Source organism: Poromitra crassiceps (assembly GCF_964638095.1).
Source record: "Poromitra crassiceps genome assembly, chromosome: 4".
In the NCBI taxonomy this organism is placed as follows: Eukaryota; Metazoa; Chordata; class Actinopteri; order Beryciformes; family Melamphaidae; genus Poromitra; species Poromitra crassiceps.
This window is the reverse complement of record NC_139626.1, coordinates 58,633,325-58,653,398: the sequence shown is the minus strand read 5'-3', so window position 1 is coordinate 58,653,398 and position 20,074 is coordinate 58,633,325. Positions and strand designations below refer to the sequence as shown.

General features: G+C 42.4%; 1 protein-coding gene across 1 annotated transcript in view; it reads left to right on the top strand.

The window, feature by feature from the left end:
• The window catches only part of LOC310775871 (uncharacterized protein), a gene marked incomplete at its 3' end in the record, with an annotated part of 61,280 nt that overhangs the window by 14,732 nt on the left and 26,474 nt on the right, over positions 1 to 20,074 (top strand). The window contains exon 5 of the mRNA XM_083635998.1: positions 2,133 to 4,210. Coding sequence (XP_083492124.1) covers positions 2,133 to 4,210 — 2,078 coding nt within the window. The remainder of the gene's footprint in view (positions 1 to 2,132; positions 4,211 to 20,074) is intronic.

Below are 20,074 nucleotides of genomic sequence, written 5' to 3'. Positions count from 1 at the left end.
CCCAGGATGAGTGGCTGGTGGAGGAGGGGTACTGGGAGGAGGAATTTGCTCCATGGCTCCATAGCCGCCAGCTGAGCGGAGCTTCCGGTCCGGAGTAAAAAAAAAAAAAAAAAAAAAAGCTTCCGGTCCGGAGTGATACGTCAAGCCAATCGGAATCAAGAAGTACTACTCGTCATAAAAATGCACACTGAAATACAATACACACAACTAAATACAATACACACAACTAAATATAATACACACAACTAAATACGCTTCGCCTGAGATTTGCGGTTGCCATAGCGAAAAAATGCCATGTTTTTCAATGCCAGTCAGGATTATTCATGCCAAAATTCAATACAATACACACATTGAAATACAATACACATATCGAAAAGGCAATACACATATCGAAATACAATACACATATCGAAAATACAATACAGTTGTTGTATTTTCAAGATGTGTATTGTATTTTCAATATGTGTATTGTATTTATTGTTACACATCTATTGTATTCTTCAGATGTGTATTGTATTTTCAATATATGTATTGTATTTCCAATATGTGTATTGTATTTCAATGTGTGCATAGTATTTCAATGTGTGTATTGTATTTGATTTAGGCACGATCCACCCTCCATACATGTGTGTGTGTGTGTGTGTTGCTCACAAAACGTTATTGCCCTTAAAGGAGAATTTCGTTTTTTTTTAACCTGGACCCATCTCCTGGCAATAATTATGATTTGACCACTCACCCAGTGATGTCCGCGGCGTTTCTGGCCGTCCTAGCGTTGTTTTGAGATCAATAGCGTCCAAGTCAGTTGTAAAATGGAGCTGATTTGGGGCCAAGTGTGAGCCTGTCTTTCCTGCATCTAAATAGCTATTTTTATTCCCGTTTTCCCCAAATATCGTCATAATCTGATCCCTCAACATCCACCACAGTGATATTTCGCCCCAGGCCATTTCCTGGAGTCGCACAGGGATCAAATTACCTCAAACGTGATCTCGGTCACCAAGTCTCGTGAAGTCCCGCGATACTTTCCTGCCGACTGGCCAACGACAGGTAGGACACTTTGCGGTGGTGGTTTTAGCGTAACCTATGTGGGGTTTGGCGTAACCTATGTGGGATTCGAAATAACGAAGGTTATGCCAAACCCCACATAGGTTACGCTAAAACCACCACCGCAAAGCGTCCTACCTGTCATTGGCCAGTCGGCAGGAAAGTATCGCGGGACTTCACGAGACTTGGTGACCGAGATCACGTTTGAGGTAATTTGATCCCTGTGCGACTCCAGGAAATGGCCTGGGGCGAAATATCACTGTGGTGGATGTTGAGGGATCAGATTATGACGATATTTGGGGAAAACGGGAATAAAAATAGCTATTTAGATGCAGGAAAGACAGGCTCACACTTGGCCCCAAATCAGCTCCATTTTACAACTGACTTGGACGCTATTGATCTCAAAACAACGCTAGGACGGCCAGAAACGCCGCGGACATCACTGGATGAGTGGTCAAATCATAATTAATGCCAGGAGATGGGTCCAAGTTAAAAAAAAACGAAATTCTCCTTTAATACATGCGTGCGGGTGTGTGTGCCCCTTAAGTTTACATCAGTGCCTATGACATCATCAGTGATGTCATAAGATGATTTTGCTCTTATGACATCACTGATTACATCATCCGTCTTATGACATCACTGATGACATCATCAGTCGTATGACATCACTGATGACATCATTGGTCTTATGACATCACTGATTACATCATCAGTCTTATGACATCACTGATGACATCATCAGTGATGTCACAATGCCTATGACATCATCAGTGGGACAAAATTGAAACAGAGAACAGACAGGGGAGGGGTGAGAGGAGACAGTGTAGAGCAGAGAAGCTGCCATAAAACACCACAGAAGAAGAAGAGAACAGACAGAGAACAGTGCCCACTTGCTCCCTTTTATATAAAATAGATAGATAGATAAGATAGATAAGATAGATAGATAGATAGATAGATAAGATAGATAGATAGATAGATAAGATAGATAGATAGATAGATAGATAAGATAAGATAAGATAAGATAGATAGATAGATAGATAGATTCCTCTGACTGAGGGAAGTGCGCATAACTTGCTCCATTTTCTTTCCAGCTACAAATGGTCGTATGAGAAGATCAATCTGAGCATGGTTCTGGTGATCACGGGCCAGTTGGTTTGCTCATATGACGAGGAGTTCCGACGACTCTTTGCTCGCTCCACTGCTCCTGTAGCTCTGTCCAGCGAGAGAGATCGAGCTATGTCGGACGCTGTCTCACTGCAAAGCCCCGCCTCCAGCCAGCTTTCCCTGCATCAAATTCACCTGAGATCCAGACTGATGCATGGCATGAGAAGTGCCCAGAATGACTTCTTTAACAACGGTGCTGTGCTAAGCAGAGGCCTGAGTGTGCAGGAGAGGCTACATCAGTCTCATCGTAACGACATGGGGATGGTGAAGGGACACAGTATTGCCGGAGGACTGCAGAGGATCAACTCCATGACTCAGCTGAGGAACATAGGCAGGAATGTTCCTGAGAGGACCAGGTCTACTCTGTGGGGAGGAGGACTCGAGGACTCGATGCTATCAAAACAGGCATCTCAGCTGCACCTACACAGGTCTCGCTACGGTGCTGACCAGCATCTGATTCCGTACAACTCGAACACCTCCCTCCACAAGTGGAAAATCGACTCGTACCTTAATAACAGTGACGCACCCCTCGAGTCTTCGTACAATATAATTTCCCCGTGTGGCAGTCACACTGGCTTAAGTGAGAATCAACCACAGCTGGCCAGCGGTAGGTCGAGGGTCATGAAGTCAAGGTTGGAGGAAAACAGGCAAAAGAGGCTCAGTCTGCAGGAATACACTGACCCGAGACAGAGCCAAGAGTCCTTGAGATCTGTATATTCAACTCTGGAAAGACCTAATATGAAGTCCTCCTCAAGAGCTCTGGACATAAGGCAATCCATGGCAGAATTAGAACAAAATATACAACATGGCTCAGACAGACACAGAGACGTTCTCAAACCAGGAGAAGAGGCAAGGGAGGAAGGTGCTGAAAGAGAGCAAGTGTTGACACCACCACCAACAGCTCTCACTGAAGGACAGCGATCTGTCTCCCACTATGACATCCAAACAGTTCCAGAGCGAAAGACGATGCTGACATACGACTGGTGGCACCAACCTCTTTCCAGGACAACCTCGGCAGCGGCCGATCTAGATAAGAAACTGAAGGATCCACCGCTCAAAGTGTTGAATTTGCGGCCCAGCGGTCTGAACGTGCAGAACTCAAGAGCAATGGAATCTTTGCTTGAAATCCCGGAGGAGAGAGAAGGTCCAGGCAAGCCTGTCAACGGTTCAAGCCCAGCCAAAGACAGGGACGAAACGATGAGCAAAGCTGCTTCAAATGTGGGCTCTGTCAAATCAAACATATCTGCAGGAACACAGCATCAGGATCTAGCTAGAGGAAGCTATGATTCCATAGGTAAGGTGGCCAACAGTTCGAGTTCAGCTGCCCACAAAGATGAAAAGGGAATATCTAACGAAGCAGAAACTGTTCCAGGATCTCAATATGTGGATAGCAGTTGCGTGGAAAAAGTACAACCAGATCAAGAGCAGTCAACATTCCAGAGGAAGAATTCTTTGAGATCAAAAGTATATTCGATGCTTACTTCAACTTCAGATGAACGTAAAACCTCAAGAAAAGAGGAGAAATCTCTCCAAAGGCAGAACTCCATGAAATCGCAAACTCCTGTTGGAAAGCCCTCTGCTACGGAGCAGACAGCATTAGCAGGTCAATCAACAAGCGCTTCCAGGTCGCACAGTGCAGTTGGTGGTCCAGAAAGTGAGAGGCATAAATCTCCATTGCTAGATAGGTTGTCTCCTCTGCGTTCGAGCAAGAAAAGGGTTGCAGCAGAGCATGATCCAGGCTCAAGGAACTCTCCGGAAGATCAGGTGACATCTGTCTCCCAACCGAGAAGAGCGAAAGCCTACAGCCGATTTGAGCATTTCCTCAGCACTGAGAATATTACTCCAAATAAACCGGCAAGGACTACAAGCATGTATTCCTCCCAGGACATGAACATTCAGAGACACCTCACTGCTGGCACCACACATGACTATTCAAGGTATCAGACACAAACTGCTAATGACAACCGGCTTGGCCGATTCATGCAACGAGTAGGAAATCTGATGGGTAAGAACAAGTGACTCAAAGTCATCAAGTTACAGTAGGAAGAGGGAAGACTTTCCCACAAATGAAGTCAAAGATCACGTAGTGCGTGTATTGTTCATTGGTTTACTTTGGCAACCACACAGAGACTAGACATGTTATTCGTGCAATATGCTACAATTTACCTTTGGGGTTTTGATATTTTTGGCTAAGTTCTTCTCAGGGAAGATATTTAAACGCAAGATCTGATGAATATCCCGTTTACCCTGTATTGACCTCAATCAGCAAACACCTTGAATCATCTAAAGTCAAACGCACTTTCCTCTAACATCCAATTCAGGTTCACACATAGGCAGCAAGCTGTTTGCTGACTGAAGTAAGAACTGAGTAAATATTAGAGCAGCTTGTAGAAAGGAACGTTGTTGTTGTTGTTGTTGTTTTTACTATTGTCATGTCACTATTGTCTTCATATTGTCCCTGTTTGTTCTGTTTGAATGTTTAGTTTAACTAGTCTTGCTTTGTCCAAGTCGTCAAATATAATAAGTCAGTTATTGTATATATTGTATATTGATATGCTACATTTTCCCTTTGTTCTCATAATGAATTTATTGTCAAAGCACATGTCTATAATACATGTCAATCCAGTTGTTCGTTGTTTGTTAAAGCAAAATATACATTTGTTCAATTTTGGTGAACATTTTAGCTTTATATTCCTCTGCTGTAGCCTATTTGCTTAATAGTTCAATGTGTTCTGTGATGCCTTTCTACACACCACTGTTGTACTCTGCTGCAATACTGTATGCATGACCTTGAACTTGTCTTTCTGCTCTCCTGCGACCTCAGTAGTGTTGAAAGTCCCAGGAGGTTGGCTGTCTCTAATGGCTCATTTCCACCACATATAACAGCACAGTACAACTCTACTCGATCTGGTCTTGCTCGTCTCTATTTGAGATCTGTTTCCATAGGAAGTTTACTCGCCTCCGCCCACACCTGGTCGTCATAGCGACCGTAAATCTGCCCTCCGCCCATAGCCGAAGTAGGTTAACGTTAAAATTAAATCCATACACAGAACTTTTAAACTGGTTATGAAATACTGGTGCCTCTAAATAACTAGACTCAGCTCTCAGTCTTAATCCGTTTCACTACTGTAAGACTGAGAGTATTACTATTTAAATCTTTTCATAACGTTAGGTGGTGCTGTTGGAAGCCTTGTATCGGAGAACCAATCATGAGTGTTGTGGGGCCTGCTTTCTGGGGGCAGTGACGCTCATGTAGAACCGGTGCTGTCGCGTTTGCGGAGAAACATATTAATCACTTAGAAACAAACATACCGGTTAGAGTTAGGGTTAGGGTTAGGTAACCTGTTAATAGGACGTGTTTCATCCGGCCCCGGCGGCTAGAGGTCTTTCCCCCAGCGATAAGCCCGACTCCCGAGGCTAATGTTACAGAGCCTGCTGATGACTTCACAGCGCTTCACAGTAGCAAGCGGACCTCTTCCGGGTAGGAAAAATTATTGTAAAATAAACCACAGGTATAAACGCTCTATATTGGAACTATGAAACATTGCATTGCCGCTACCAAATAAAATTCTAATAATAAATGTAGGCGTGTCTGCTGCCGGCCGTACTCGCCGGGCTCAATGAACCAGATTTGGAACAGTAAATTCCCAGATGTTTGGTGGTTAGGTGGCGCTGTTGGCGCCGCTCACCAAACGTCTGGAAACCGAGACTACTAAATAACCTACAGTGTACATGGGCAAACGTGACAATCGGCCAGGAGAATGGATATCACTTTGTTGTTACTCAAACTCACATGCATGCACTGCGCGGGGGACGGGAGTTGCGCTAAGGGGAGAAGAGAAGCCAGCCCACTACCCCGGCAGCCACTCACCAGGCAACACCGCGGCTTCGCTAAACCCCCCGCCTCCGGCCTAGCGGAGCCGACGCAGCACACAACTACAAAGGGCTTCCCGAGGAGCGACTTTTTCTCTCTCAAAACAATTGAAAACTACCGTCATGTTAAAGCTGAGCAAGGAGATGGATTTTATTTCACCAGAGCATACCATGTTCAAAATGCCTCTAACATGAACCTTTCCAACCTGTCTGCATGCTTTATGCTGATGCTCAGTTTAAATGTGCCAGATCTGGAGAAACAAGATGTTAGTGATCGCACAGATGGGGATTACATGCATTGTCCATTTGTCATAGGATACTCTGTTATTATTATGTTATAATTAGGCTGAATATGCTACATTTAGCCCTTTATTGCACTGATGGATCCCACAGTTCATGGTCAGGAGGACGTGTATTTTTTTTTGGCAACCTAGTTTTAGATGAAACCACGCCCCAAATTAATGTAATTGGTCGCCGCAACTGCTTCTTCCTGAAAACATGCGTCACATGTCTTATTGTGTAGAACTCTGGGGATCAACCTTTAAAACAACTCTAAATTCAATAGTTGTTCTACAAAAACGAGCCATACGTATCATTAATAAAAAGAATTACTATGCTCACACAAATCCACTGTTTCTAAATTCCCATGTTATGAAATTTAACGACTTGTTCTATTATAAGATAATGCAAATAATGTTTAAAGCAAAATCAAGGTCACTCCCATTCTCTGTGCAAAAGTTATTTTCAATACGGGACAGCAAGTACGATCTAAGAGGTGTGTGCAAGTTTAATGTGCAAAAAGCTAAAAAAGATTAAAAGGAGATGTGTTTCCATTGTTGGGGTAAAAGTTTGGAATGATGCACATATAAATTTGAAGATGTGTAATTCGCTTTTGGTTTTCAAAAAAATGGTTTCTGAAGCTATTTTTGAAGGTTATAAGTGTGAATAAATTTTCTGATGCTGTTTAAAAAAAAATATATATATATATATATATTTTCTGTGTTGTAAACATTGACTGTTGCAAATTTACTTTTCTGTTTTTTATTTTATGTTGGAGGAAAGCTTAATTGAGTAGAAATTAGGTCAGGCTTAATATAAGCATTTTGCTTCTACCTGAGCCTGTTCAGTCTCTGGTTGATTTGATTTTGTTTATACTGTGATTTTGTTATTTATGATGACTGAATAAAATTACATTACATTACATTAAAAAAAAATGTTTTTAATTAAAATTTGGGTTAGGGGTGGGAGTTCAGCTCAGGTAAGCTTTGGCTCGTGGCTTAATGGGTAAGGTGACCTTGACGACTGGGGTTTGATTCCCGGTCAAACCACACACATTTTTCTTATTTTCAAACATTAGGTTTAGGCAAGTACAACAATTTGGTTAGGGTTAGGGTTTGGTTATGGTCGTAGTTAAATAAGAAAACCCTAACCCTAATCTTAACCACATCTTTTTTTACTTGCCACACGTTTTCAGGAGGAAGCAGTTGCGGCGACCAATTAAATGAGTTTGGGGCGTGGTTTAATCTAAAACTAGGTTGAGTGACATCACTGATGATATCCCATATCGCTTTCTCCTGTGGATGTAAGGTTGATATTGATTAATAAACCCCTCACACAGCACATAGTCCTGTCTCTTGATTTCCTCTACTTACTCTCAAAGCGAATGTAAAGCTGCACTCACTAAGATTGGAATACAGACAATGACCATGTCATTGACCCATGGCTCTCAGCCTCTCTGACCCCAAGTGCTCAGTCTCATCCTGTAATGTCATGCCTTAAGACCGTCTGGAAGAAGGGGGCACGGTGGCGCAGTGGCACCGCCGTTGCCTCACAGCTAGAAGGTCCTGGGTTCGATTCCCAACCGGGTCGCCGTGAGCGCCGTGCCCATGCACCGCCCGGGTGGGGGTCATCAAAAGGGCCTTTATTTTTTCTTTCCCCCCCTCCCCGATTTTTTATCCCATTTTTATCCCCCATTAGTGCTAATTTAATTTATTTATCCTGGTTGCTGCTCCACCCTCTGCCGATCTGGGGAGAGCCGAAACTGGCTCCATGCTTCCTCCGAGACATGGGCAGTTAGCCAGCCGCTTCTTTTCACCTGACAGGGGAAGCTTCACCGGTAGGACATAGCACGTGGGAGGTTCACGCTATTCCAACCAGTTCCCCTCCCTCCGAACAGGCGCCCTTAACGACCAGAGGAGGAACCACATTAGCAACCAGGATATTGCATGTTTTGGTAAAGGGGGTTCCTATATGAAGGAAACCCCCGGGAGGCACGGGGAGAACATGCAAACTCCACACAGAAGGGCCCTTTTTGACGACCCCACCCGGGCGGTGGGCACTCGAGGACATGCGGACGGGCACGCATTCCTTCAGCGTTCACAACGTCCCAGGTGGGATTCGAACCGAGGACCTTCGAGCTGTGAGGCGACAGCGCTTACCACTGCACCACCGTACCCCCCACCGCCCTATCAAAAGGGCCTTTCTGTGTGGAGTTTGCATGTTCTCCCCATGCCCCCTGGGGGTTTCCCTCATATAGGAATCCCTCACCAAAACTTGCAATATCCTGCTGAAGTGGTGCCTCCAAGATTGGGTACAGGGGGGTTGCAGTGCTTAGTGACCTTTACAATGGGCAGGAACTCAAATCCTTTGCTGACCTACAGGCCGAATTTCACCTACACAAACGACAATACTGGCGCTATGTACAAACTCATAGTCTGTTCAAATCTACCTTCAAACCCCCTTCGGCCCCTCAAAGTGCAGAGACCCCCCTCCTCAATTAGCTTGGCCTATGGTGGAGGTCACAAAGCATATTTTTATTATTATTCTATGCTTTTACAAAAGCATAGAATAATAAAAAAAACTGTATGGGAAACAGATCTTGGTGCCACCTTTACGGAAAAGGAATGGGTGGAAGTCCTGCGAAATGCAAAATGTCACGCGATATTCGCACAAGGCTAATCCAATTGAAGATCATTAACAGAATGTATTGGACCCCCTCTAAGTTATATAGGGCGAAGCTGAAGGGTGACCCTGGTTGCTGGAGGTGCCCTAAACCAGTGCTGACCAATTTGGGGCCCGCGGGCCAAGTTTGCAATTTTTTATCCAGAATGCAACTCGGGCAAGTTATCAGATATCTGCACTGATTGCAAAGGGTGGATGAGCTTTTTCATGTGGTGACTTTGTGAAACAGTGTCTGAATGTGGCTGCGGATATACTGTGTTCACTCCTGAGATTGCATCCCTGCAAATTGTCATGGCAAATTGTTTACAAAAGATGGACAATAAAGCTGATTTTCAAAGTACCTTGAGGATTTTTCAAGTTGTGAATTAAGTCAAATTTCTCTCTTGATTACAAAGGTGGAAAATACAACTGTTTTTAACTGGGTGTTTACTGATTAAATGTTTAAGCTCCCCACAAATGCAGATGTTTTTTTAAATATATATAACCAATCGCAAATTATTACAATTACCAAACAGATAAAAAGTAGATTATTATATTGAAATGTTATTTTAGATTTAGAATGTTAATTTTCTATAAAACACAATACATTTTAATGTAATTCCACAACGTTTATTTTTGGCCCTCGGCCCTCCACCCAGATTGAGTTTTGGCCCTTCATGGGAAAGAATTTGGGCACCCCTGCCCTAAACAGTGTGTGACTTTTGGACAGCAGTTCATAATTATCTCCAGAAAATTATTGGTTGGGATATTCCATTTTCCATTTGTTTATTTCTGTTGCGGTCCTGAAAGGCACAATCTCTTCTACTTACTGTATACTGAATGGGTCCAGACCGCAGGCCATCATGTTGGGCAGGACACTACTTGTCCAGCAATGGAAGTCAGCCCATCAACCACTGACTGGCATACTCTGCTGGCCAGGGAGGCAGCCTATGAACGGCTATCTTTTGCTATGTTGGGCAGGTTAGAACAATATTACTTAACATGGGAAAAGATTTGTGTCCGACATCAATGGCCCCTAAAGATGATCCTATGGCTCAGCTCTCATCCCCATACACACATCTAGTCAGGCAAGTGCTCATCTGGCTTTAAATCTCAACATAGCCTCTTTATGTTCAATATATGTTTTATGGGTAACACTTTACATAAACATACACAAATAATGTAGTAGTTACTAGTAAACTAATCATTAACTAATAGTTAATGAGTATAGTTAATGAATAATTCGTCATTAGTCAATCACTAGTTAATCATAGTTAATGAGTAGGTAGTCATTAGTTAATGATTAGTATCTAAGTGCCTGAGTAGAGTAGTTAATCATTACTTAATGATTACTAAATGTCAGCTGTGAATGTAGTTCAATCATGAGAGGCCAGTTGGTAGGATTTAACAAACTTTATTTATTTAGTTGCATGGCAAATACTTTGGCGCATGACTCCATTGGCCAGTGGCGCTGCTCTTGAGGCACGATGGAGGGCATCTGCATAGGCTAGGACAGTGGTTCTCAAATGGGGGTCCGGGGACCCCCAGGGGTCCGTGGTACTTTGCCAGGGGGTCCGCGAAAAGTTTTTAGGGAAATAAAAAATAAAAACTTTTTTTTGTGTGTGTGTGCAAAAGCTTCATAATTCAATGAAAATATTTTATGCTTTTAAACTAAAAGGGTTCATGGATTACATGCTAATCTAACAAACCTATCAATTTAAAAGTCAAGCATTTTACCGTGGAAACAATTAAGCTTAGCCCAAAATCACAAATCAGAATGAGGGGGTCCCCGGTATATTTTCTATCTTGTAAGGGGTCCTTGGCTGAAAATCATTTGAGAACCTCTGGGCTAGGAGATCCCCCCCCCGCGAAAAGTTTTTAGGGAAATAAAAAATAAAAACATTTTTTTTGTGTGTGTGTGCAAAAGCTTCATAATTCAATGAAAATATTTTATGCTTTTAAACTAAAAGGGTTCATGGATTACATGCTAATCTAACAAACCTATCAATTTAAAAGTCAAGCATTTTACCATGGAAACAATTAAGCTTAGCCCAAAATCACAAATCAGAATGAGGGGGTCCCTGGTATATTTTCTATCTTGTAAGGGGTCCTTGGCTGAAAATCATTTGAGAACCTCTGGGCTAGGAGATCCCCCCCCCCCCCCCCCCCCGTGGGGGATCAGGAGTCAAGACTCGTTGGTGGCGGACTGGGGAGGTGGGTGGGGCAAAACAACGCTTCGGAGGACGGCTTCAGGGGAGATGGACTGCCGTGAAGCTAGCTGCTGCTATGATCGGCCAGAGAGAGAGAGGTGACGTAGAACCCTTGCTATATATATGATAATTAACTGACGTCATATCTGACGTCATTGCAGACGTCATACTAGGACTTTGACTGACCACGTGATACTAGAACTTGACTGACGTCAGGGGGTGATCGGATTATGCATGAGTGGCCTTCTTGCTTGAAATTTGGTCTGGAGACCTCACTAGTTAATCATTAGTTACTGATTAGTCGGTCAGTTCCATGAGTAGTTAAAGGATGGCTTTACCGGTTTTCAACCAGATTTGTATCCTTACAATGTCAGTAGTATGAGTAGATGTATCCTTACAATGTCAGTAGTATGAGTAGATGTATCCTTACAATGTCAGTAGTATGAGTAGATGTATCCTTACAATGTCAGTAGTATGAGTAGATGTATCCTTACAATGTCAGTAGTATGAGTAGATGTATCCTTACAATGTCAGTAGTATGAGTAGATGTATCCTTACAATGTCAGTAGTATGAGTAGATGTATCCTTACAATGCCAGTAGTATGAGTAGATGTATCCTTACAATGTCAGTAGTATGAGTAGATGTATCCTTACAATGTCAGTAGTATGAGTAGATGTATCCTTACAATGTCAGTAGTATGAGTAGATGTATCCTTACAATGCCAGTAGTATGAGTAGATGTATCCTTACAATGCCAGTAGTATGAGTAGATGTATCCTTACAATGTCAGTAGTATGAGTAGATGTATCCTTACAATGTCAGTAGTATGAGTAGATATCCTTACAATGTCAGGAGTATGAGTAGATGTATCCTTACAATGTCAGTAGTATGAGTAGATGTATCCTTACAATGTCAGTAGTATGAGTAGATGTATCCTTACAATGTCAGTAGTATGAGTAGATGTATCCTTACAATGCCAGTAGTATGAGTAGATGTATCCTTACAATGTCAGTAGTATGAGTAGATGTATCCTTACAATGTCAGTAGTATGAGTAGATATCCTTACAATGTCAGTAGTATGAGTAGATGTATCCTTACAATGTCAGTAGTATGAGTAGATATCCTTACAATGTCAGTAGTATGAGTAGATATCCTTACAATGTCAGTAGTATGAGTAGATATCCTTACAATGCCAGTAGTATGAGTAGATGTATCCTTACAATGTCAGTAGTATGAGTAGATGTATCCTTACAATGCCAGTAGTATGAGTAGATGGGCAGCCTTTACCTCCCCTCAGTAAACCCTCTTGGCTGTACTGCCTTTTCATTCCCATTCACTCTGCACCGCTCTGACGCGTTTTACGTCACGACCGCGTCACGGCCGCGCATTACACATGCGGAAATGTCGATTAGAACTACAACTCTTTTGTGTGTGTGCCGCCTCTAGGGGGCCTCCACGCACCTCCACAGCTCCAAAATCAAAACACTCCGTCAGCCATCTTTTCTGCCCGCATCGGTCTGGAGCTAACTAGCTCACCATGGCTAAACCATGCATGGCTGAAGGAAATATTCCTGGTGAAATTGAAAGAGTTTGATATGGATGAAGACGATTTCCAAAGTGTGCTAATAAACTCTGACATTCAGGGCTACTTAACGCCATATGAGCCAGACTACAGTGCAGAGGAATTGCACCATATGGAAGGAGAGGCAGTTGAACAGGCCGCCGGAGACGAACCAGAGGCCGGCCCCGAGGCTCCCCGTGCGGGGACAAATTCTGCATCGTGCAGCTGCCGATGGATCGCTCTGCTACAGCGAGAGGCCAATTTCTTCTTGAAGAAGTCACTGAATATGCCGAGGAACGAGAGGGATGTGTAAGGTTGCATCAAAGTTTTGGACCATAGATCGTTGGGTTTTAGAGACTAATTTTACACGAAATTACAATAAAAACTTTGAACTAAAGATGTATCTGTTATTGACATTATCGCTATGATAACGTACTAAGCATATAGTGGGCAATTGCAGAATTATGGCCAGATATTAGCTACTGTGAAACAACAATGTATAGCCACCCCATTATGTAACTTTTTCATGTCATTCCCTGAAGCATACTTTATTTTCCTCCTACAGCAGCGTTTATCTTGGGTGAGTGTGGCACTGTGGCGTGCTGGAAGGTCTTGTGGATCTCCTTCAGGTGGACTGGTCTTCGGTCTCTCGTCCAGCAGCTGCAGATGTCATCATCGACGTCATCACCATCGAAGTCTTTATCCACGTTATCGATGATTATGTATTAAAAATCTCATTGTGTAAATATTTTGTGAAAGCACCAATAGTTAGAGAAGGAAACCTCTCTTTGCATTTTATTTTGGTTGGTGTTTTAATAAAAGTACTTGTGATATCTCACATGTGGCTTTGATTTACCATTGCAAATTTAGCCCAATTTGTACAAAATGCAGATGTGAACAGGTCTAATGACAAATATGGAATATCACCCAAGGAAATACCACGGTTTAATGCCAACAGATAAACCATACAGATTTGTTGTAATTGTAAACACAAATAAGGGAGCAGAGACATGGTTTTAAAGTATAACACAATGTACAACTTTTATTCAAAGACAGGATTGGAAAATATAGTTCACTTGCATTCACCTCAGACAAGACTGGACACTACGTTAAAGTCTGAAATGTACCTAGATTTGCTCGAAGAATTGACATTCCAGCTTGTTACCTGATGTCAGTACAGTAGTAAGGATTATGAAAGTTTTGATGAATAAATCCAAGTCAACGTTAACGTTAATCGCAGAATACCTCTTATAGTAATACTAAAAATAAACATCTAGGTAGCGTATCTAGCTAAACAACTAGGATTGCATTAACGTTAATATTTATATTATCGTTAGGTCAAACACACCTTAACGTTATGAGTGCGGCAGTTTTTGATTAACATTAAGTCCATGATCAAGTCTAGCATTTCGGTAATGTATATTCAGTGTGTGTGAACGATACTGTTATGCTAGCATTATTAGCACAGATGGCTATGGAAAACGCTATTTACAGTCCGTGGTCAAACATTAGCAGTGACCACCGACAACTTAATTCACTCACCGAAAAAAGTGGAAACCACCTTTCTTTGAGGTACGGTTAATACAACCAACTGCATCGCAAGAAGGCATATTTACTGTCCAATATTGACAAAAAGCCACAACACCACAAACGCGACCACCAGGTCAGACAATTAGCCTAACGTTAGCTTAGACACTGCAAACAGCCCCCTTGAAACAGGCTGGGCCAGTCTCTGGGTAGCTAGCATTAGCATAGCTAGCAGAACGGCTACATTACAGCTCACTTGGATCTGCGAGTTTGCAGTCGCCATTTCAAAGAGGACTATACGTGTACGATCCACACTGCTAAGAAGTAAAATAAAAATGTATCAAGAATCAGAATATAGAGCCATTTAACACTTATTTGAACACAAACACATCGCTGAATGCAGCTTTAAACGAGAAAAAATACAATTTTAAAATAAAGGGATTCACAGTTTTTCACACTCATCTGTTTCAGTTTCTAAATCAACATATGAAGCTGCAAAGTATTAAAAGCTGAACTAAAATCGACAAACAATAAGCGTGCATAAGCCATGGGACCAGATGTGTGATGCTATTAATAGCATCATCTGTGCCACGCCCCTGCTTGTAAGCAAACTGAAAGGGGTCTAAAAATACGTCTACCTCATTCCTGAGCAGTGACACCATGATCCTCTCAAAACATTTCATAACAATGGATGTCAATGCAACAGGTGTAAAATCATGATTTTCTTCAGGGCAAGACGTTTTGGCAACAGGTGTAATTATTGACTTCTTCCAGAGGGTGGGGATGGTGTGCCAGTCCACAGATTTCTGGAAGACGGGGCACCATGCTGATGTCAGCTCCTCTGAGCATGTTTTGAGCAGAAATGCAGAAATGCCATCTGGCCTGCATGTGGCCTTCTTAGTGCAAGTCTGCTTACAAAGTGATTGGACCTTGTGAGGGTCAATAATCACCAACCTCCTGGTCAGTAATCGAGATATTATCTGAAACCTTTTTACATTCAGAAGAAAAGTCCTGGGTTTCAAATCTCATGTAAAAATCATTTAATTAATTTGCTTTTTGCAGGTCATCAGAGGTACTGAGGCACTTTTTTTGTTAGCTGCGGTCATATTAGTGATTGCCTTCAGAGTGTCCCACAGTTTTTTGGAGCTCATTGCAGAGAAGTTCTGTTCGATCATCTCCTTGTGCCTCCTCCTATAGCTTCTCTAAGCATATGATTAAGCTCCTTTTGTACTGCTTTCAATTGCATTCTATCCCGGTTCTTAAATGTCAATGGCTGAGTTTCCCAACAAAGAAGCTTCTTAAGAGTTAAGAAGCTTCTGAGTTAAGAAGCTTCTTAAGGAGTTAAGAAGGCTCCAAAGAAGTGTTTCCCAAACGCCTTCTTAACAGAAGAGAAGTAAAAAAAAAGAGAAGGCTCTTAAGAAGCATCTTAACTGGAGCTGTCCACCATCTCGATGTGAGAGGTCCTCTGCGGCCCATTAGATGGCACTCTGAGCCCACCAGTGGGCCACGACCCAGTGGTTGAGAAACACTGTTGTAGAATAACCTAATCGTGGTCATGTTAAACAAGAACTTCTTCTATTAAACATTATTTATTTCAGACATGGACTGCAGTTCAAATTGCTTTATATACACAGCATACAACAAAATTGCGAGAAACACTACAGAAATTAAGCGACCTTGGGTTCTGTGAAAGGTGCTATATAAATCCACAACATTCTTATTATAAAAGGAATCCATTCTGATTAGAGGAATATAGCCTACGGTAAAACATTTAAAACACAAGTAACCATACATACCGGGGAGATTTTCAAGTGTTCCCCAATTTTAAACACTAAAGGGTGCATGAAAGAAAGGAAAAAGGGAAAAACACAAGAGGAACAGTGGACACAAGTATCTCCTTTTGCCTGACGCGGCTGGATCTGCCAGTGTTTCGTCATTAAGAAGGTGTTAAGAATGCCCCAGACCCTTCTTACAAAACCTTCTTAACGAAAGATCATCTTAGCGCTAAGAAGCTTTTGGGAAACGCAGCCTTCTTAACGGAAGATCATTTTAGGCTAAGAAGCAATTGGGAAACGCGTTGGCTTCGTTGGCTTCTTACGGGAGCCTTAAGAAGGGTCAAAGAAGCTTCTTAGCGCTAAGAAGCTTTTGGGAAACGCATGCCTTCGTAAAGAAGCAATTGGGAAACACGTTTGCTTCTTAAGGGGGCCTTAAGAAGGGTTAAATTAGCCTCTTAGCGCTAAGAAGCTTTTGGGAAACCCAGCCAATATCCAGTGTTGGGCAGTAGCTTGCTACAAGTAGTGAAGCTACATAGCTTAACTACATTTCTCAGTAGCTTGGTGGTAGCTTCACTACTTTTGAACCAAGTAGCTTTTTCAGTAGCTAAGCTATTTATAGACCCAAGTAGCTTGTAGCTTCCCGCAAAAGCTACAAGCTACTCGCCAGAGAAAATCCATGAGCAAAGCACGCAGTGGAGATTTCTGCTGCGGTTTGGATTAAACAGGAGGAGACATTGCATATGTCAAGTGTGCCTGTGTAGCCAATAAAGCACTTCCAGTTCCATTATGACGGACAACAAGACAGTGTTGTTGTTTCATCCTTGCTTTTTAGCATCCTTGCCTCTCTTGCAGCAAGACCCAGCACTACTCTGCCTCTGACTGGGTTGGGTTTAGGCAATGAAGACTGACGATTGGTTAAGGGTAGGGCAAAATATGTCATGTGCTGGCGAAGTCACATCAGCAACGAACTTTGAAAGATGGCAGAGCCAGAGGGAACCACTGGCAGTGATGAAGAAGACTTTCAGGTTTTATTGTCTGTTTTTGAATATTGTGCCAGTGAGAGTTTCAGTGTGTTTTATAATATAATAAACAATCAAAATTATATTTTCTTTTACCTGCCTATTTGTTTGGTTGAAAGTTGTTCTACATGAAGTTAATTCAATGTGAGAAAAAAGTAGCTTTGATGTAGCAAGCTGCTTTTGCCATGTTGCTCGTAGCTTAGCTTGCTACATTTCTCTGGGGATAGCTTCAATGTAGTTTAGCTATATTTAATTGAGAGTAACTGATAGCTTAGCTTACTACATTTTCCAAGTAGCTTGCCCATCACTGCCAATATCTTATGATGAATGCAGTTTTTGACCTCTTTAGTTATGTATGCAGTGCCGGTCCTGACCTCCCAGGGGCGCTAAGCAAGATTCTGCTAAGGGGCCCTCCTACCTGGCCACACAGTCACACCTGACACCCTCAGTGCACCACTGCAATCCTCCCTCCTTTAAAACAGTTTGCTCCATCTGTCAATCTCAGAGTAAGTAGTCATACAGAACAGAATGAGCTATAAACAAACATTATTTATTGAATATAATATTTTGAATATAATCTTAAGATAAGTGAATATTAACAAGAAATAGTAGAATATATAAAATGTAGAAAAATGAGCACTGAGCTTTGGCTCTGCTGCCTGGTAATTCGTCTAGTCTTCACACAATTATCTTTGGCTAATTGTAAATGTAAACATAAGCCTATAGGCTATATACAGTATGGCTGCAGGCAGCTTTCTCTAATGTAAACATAAGCCTATAGGCTATACAGTATGGCTGCAGGCAGCTTTCTCTCAAAATAGTAGTACAGTAAAAAAATATTAAACATATACAACTGTGCAATTAGCTTACAGTATGCCCAACAGTTTTAAGTTGATATTTAATCAATAGCTATTTAGTTAATGTCAATACCTTGCTTTCCATCTTGCATTAGGGCAGAGTAGACTTTTAACTAAATCTTCACTGAGTTTGATAGACTATAGATTGTCTTGTTTATTATTGTCAATGTACTTTTTGGCCTTGTTGTTTTGCTGTTATTTTGCATTGTGTCTTTCTTTTTTGTGTGCACAGTGCACCACCCCCAACTAGGAAGATCATTTTCTCCCTGAGAATATTATCTATCTGTCTGTCTGTCTCTGTCTGTCTGTCTGTCTGTCTGTCTGTCTCTATCTATCTATCTATCTGTCTGTCTGTCTCTATCTGTCTGTCTGTCTCTATCTGTCGGTCTGCCTGCCTGTCTGTCTGTCTGTCTGTCTGTCTGTCTGTCTGTCTGTCTGTCTGTCTGTCTGTCTGCCTGCCTGTCTGTCTGTCTGTCTGTCTGCCTGTCTGTCTGTCTGTCTGCCTGCCTGCCTGTCTGTCTGTTTGTCTGTGTCTATCGATCTATGAGGAGTGATCCTGTCTATTTTGCTGAATAAATGCTAGTGCTGCTGTGTCATTTTCCTGTAACTGTGGCTAGCATTACAACAACAAGCATGCACTAGGTTAGCAAACATACACAGACTACAGCGAGCTAGAGAGGGAGATTGCAAGCTGCGTTAGCACCTCAACAAACATGAGGTTAGCTTGTCAGTGTGCAACACATGTCTTGCCTACCTGACTGCTGTTGTCGCAGTTCAGTTTGACGCTGCTTCTTCTTCTTTTGTTCATGGCCAGAGGGATAAACACGCTTCATATTTCAGAGAGCAAACTTGTACTGTCTCCATGGATGCTAAACAAACACTTGTTTGGGGAAGGCGAGGGTGCGTGCGTACAAACTGCCAAAGAGTGTTGAAGGCAAGAAGCCTTGAAACATTTACTTTTTTCGGCAATGGGACAACAGCACAGGACCGTGACTGCCAATTGGAGGTGTCTCTTCCAGGCCAAAATGGCAGCAGGCTTGCTGCCTGTGTGCGCTGATGTTGCAATGGAAGGATAGATTAGTTGTCACTTCTGATCAACGCAATTTCTTTCTGATCTGCGGGGGCGGGGCCTTTTTCTGCTTTATGGGGCCTCACGCACGCTGCGTAGTGTGCGTATAGGGCCGACCGGCTCTGTATGTATGGTTTGTTGTTAGGGTAAACAGTTATTTCTTTCTGAGGTATCACATTGTCCACACAAAATTGAATATAATCAGTAACAGTTTCAGTAGCATTGTCCACATCCATCACATTGTCATTAATAAAAACACAAATTCCCCACCCCTTTCCCCGACGCTTCACTCCTGTCCGAGCAAATGAGAGAGAACGCCTCCAACTCACACAAAGTGTCCAGAATATCACGATAGAGCCACGTCTCAGTAAACGCCATGATAGATGACTCACGCTACTCGTAACAGGCTGTAGCGTTGATCCGCAGCTCGTCCATTTTCTTCCTCCATGACCTCACATTGCTGAGTATCATGGAGGGTAGAGGCGGACGGCCTGTTCCCTCTCCGTCGGAGACGTCGCAGGTAGTCCCCCACTCCCTCCTCTTCTCCTGAATGTATGGTGGCCATGACACTGTACTCCACACACACATTTTAACTAATTTATCTAATGTATGAGAGCTTTAACGGCTTTCATATTAACATTGAATGAAATAAAGCCATGGGTCAAACAGCAATTTTTAGAAGTTGAAACACATAAAGATATGGTACGTGGATATTTCCCTGATGATATAAAATTGTTCCATATAAAAAATATTTGGCTCAAATAGACCTTGTCATGTTTCGTCTGAAAATGAATTTAACCATGACAGTCATGGTTAGTGAGCTCTTCCACAAGAAACTTCTCCTCTTTCTGAAGGGCTTCGTAGAAGGCATTTTTGGCTTTAGCTGTTGTCAGAAAAGCATAGAGTTCCCTCATCTGACCTTGACGGGTAGGTTTTGATCTGATAGTGTCGTAAGATTCTTCATTGATAGCGCCCTTGTGCTGGAGGGGATCCAAGATTGAGTCGACCATTTTCACTTTCTTGATCAGCTCTTGCCGG